We start from the raw sequence: 1,637 nt of genomic DNA on the forward strand, positions 1-1,637 counted from the left end.
TTAATGGGAATGAGCCAAGGGTGAGGATGAATTGAGTGTAAAGATGTATTTAATTAATGAAAGGCGCGCCAATTGGCCTGATGAAGCAGCAGACTATGAATTAAAATTTTTAAATGTAGTGGGGGTTAAGCATTTATGATGGCCATTACTAATTTAACTTTTTTGTCCATCACCATTAAAGATCACCACCATACTAGCTTCCTTTATCTTATTGCTTGCATCTTTTTTTATTTATTCTTTTTCAATGAGTTTTTGTATGATCAGAAGAATTTGTTGACTATTTATTTTGGTAAAACTATTAAGAACCTAATATATATTCTTCTGATTTAAAAAACATATTTTAATGAGTGAGAAGGGCGATGTTTCGAGCGAAAAGAAGTGATCGATTCGGATGCCAAGACTAGATCCGAATAAAATGTGGACCGATCTTGATATACTCCATACGCTGTTAGAAATACATGATTGACCGTCAGATACATAGCAATAGTGTTGTCACACCAAAGAGTAGCTCACGTATTAGTGGCATAATTTTTAGAAGATCGCAGCAGCAGCTTGTCTCGACTTCAATACAAGACCAATTGGTAACAATGAAGATAAAAGGAAATTGATATTGTTTCTTTTGATAGAAATGGTGATGAGGACAAAAGTTAAAGAGGAAAGATGGGAAAGAGAATAAAATAAACTAATGACATCATTTTTCATATCCACCACTAACACCTATCATTCTCTATATAACAACCTATTTCTCATAATATAATTTATAAACTAATTCAATGACGTGGTTCTATTACTTGTTACTCTTGCAATTTGATTTGGACCTTCCTTTCTCTTTGGCTTCTCCTTAATTTTACCACATTATTGGTTGTGACATTCACAACATTTCCCCCATCTTCAACAACCACCTTGTCCTCAAGGTGTAAATCTGGAAATGTCTGTAGAAGAGAGTCCCTGTCTTCCCATGTGGAGTCAGATGTTGATAGTCCTTCCCACTGGACCTGGTATTGAGTAATGGACTGGTCAGCTCGCTGAATGATACACCGACCCAGAATAACAGCCGGTTGAAGTACCAAAGTGGCATTAGTATCAACTAGATCAAGTGGTGTAATTTGTTGGTCGGGCTGTCCAATGCATTTACGAAGCATGGAAACATGAAATACATTGTGAATTTGTGCTTCAATCGGAAGGGCCAATTTATAAGCGACCGGTCCAATACGAGCAACTACTTTAAAAGGACCAAAGTAGCGACGACCCAGTTTATGGTGACGTTTCAGACGAATAGAATTCTGCCGATATGGTTGAACTTTGACATACACCCAATCACCCACTTGAAACTGTATATCTCTACGATGTGAATCAGCATAGAGCTTCATACGCTGTTGTGCCTGAGTCAAATTATGCTTCAAAAAGGCAAAACTGTGTCTCGTTCAAGTAGTTGGGAATTGACTAGAGTGTTCCCGCTAGCGTCTCTAATATACCGGGCAATAGTTGGAGGTTTCCGACCATATAAAACCTCGAACGGTGTCATCTTAGCAGATGTTTGGTAAGATGTGTTGTACCAAAATTCAGCCCATGGAAGCAAACGAAGCCACTCTTTAGGATTGTCGGCCACAAAACATCTAAAATACATTTCGAGGCAT

The 1,637-nt window shown here is 37.9% G+C and overlaps 1 protein-coding gene across 1 annotated transcript; it reads right to left on the reverse strand.

Annotated features, from left to right (window-relative positions):
* Positions 1–794: 794 nt before the first annotated feature.
* Positions 795–1,370, reverse strand: LOC143609213 (uncharacterized). Its single transcript, XM_077084031.1, has one exon. It carries the CDS (start codon positions 1,368–1,370, stop codon positions 795–797), a length of 576 nt encoding a protein of 191 aa, XP_076940146.1.
* Between the last annotated feature and the right edge of the window lie 267 nt (positions 1,371–1,637).

This window comes from Bidens hawaiensis, unplaced genomic scaffold, assembly GCF_021521415.1.
Source record: "Bidens hawaiensis isolate Kalapana, Puna unplaced genomic scaffold, B.hawaiensis_p1.1 tig00419516_1, whole genome shotgun sequence".
Taxonomy (NCBI): domain Eukaryota; kingdom Viridiplantae; phylum Streptophyta; class Magnoliopsida; order Asterales; family Asteraceae; genus Bidens; species Bidens hawaiensis.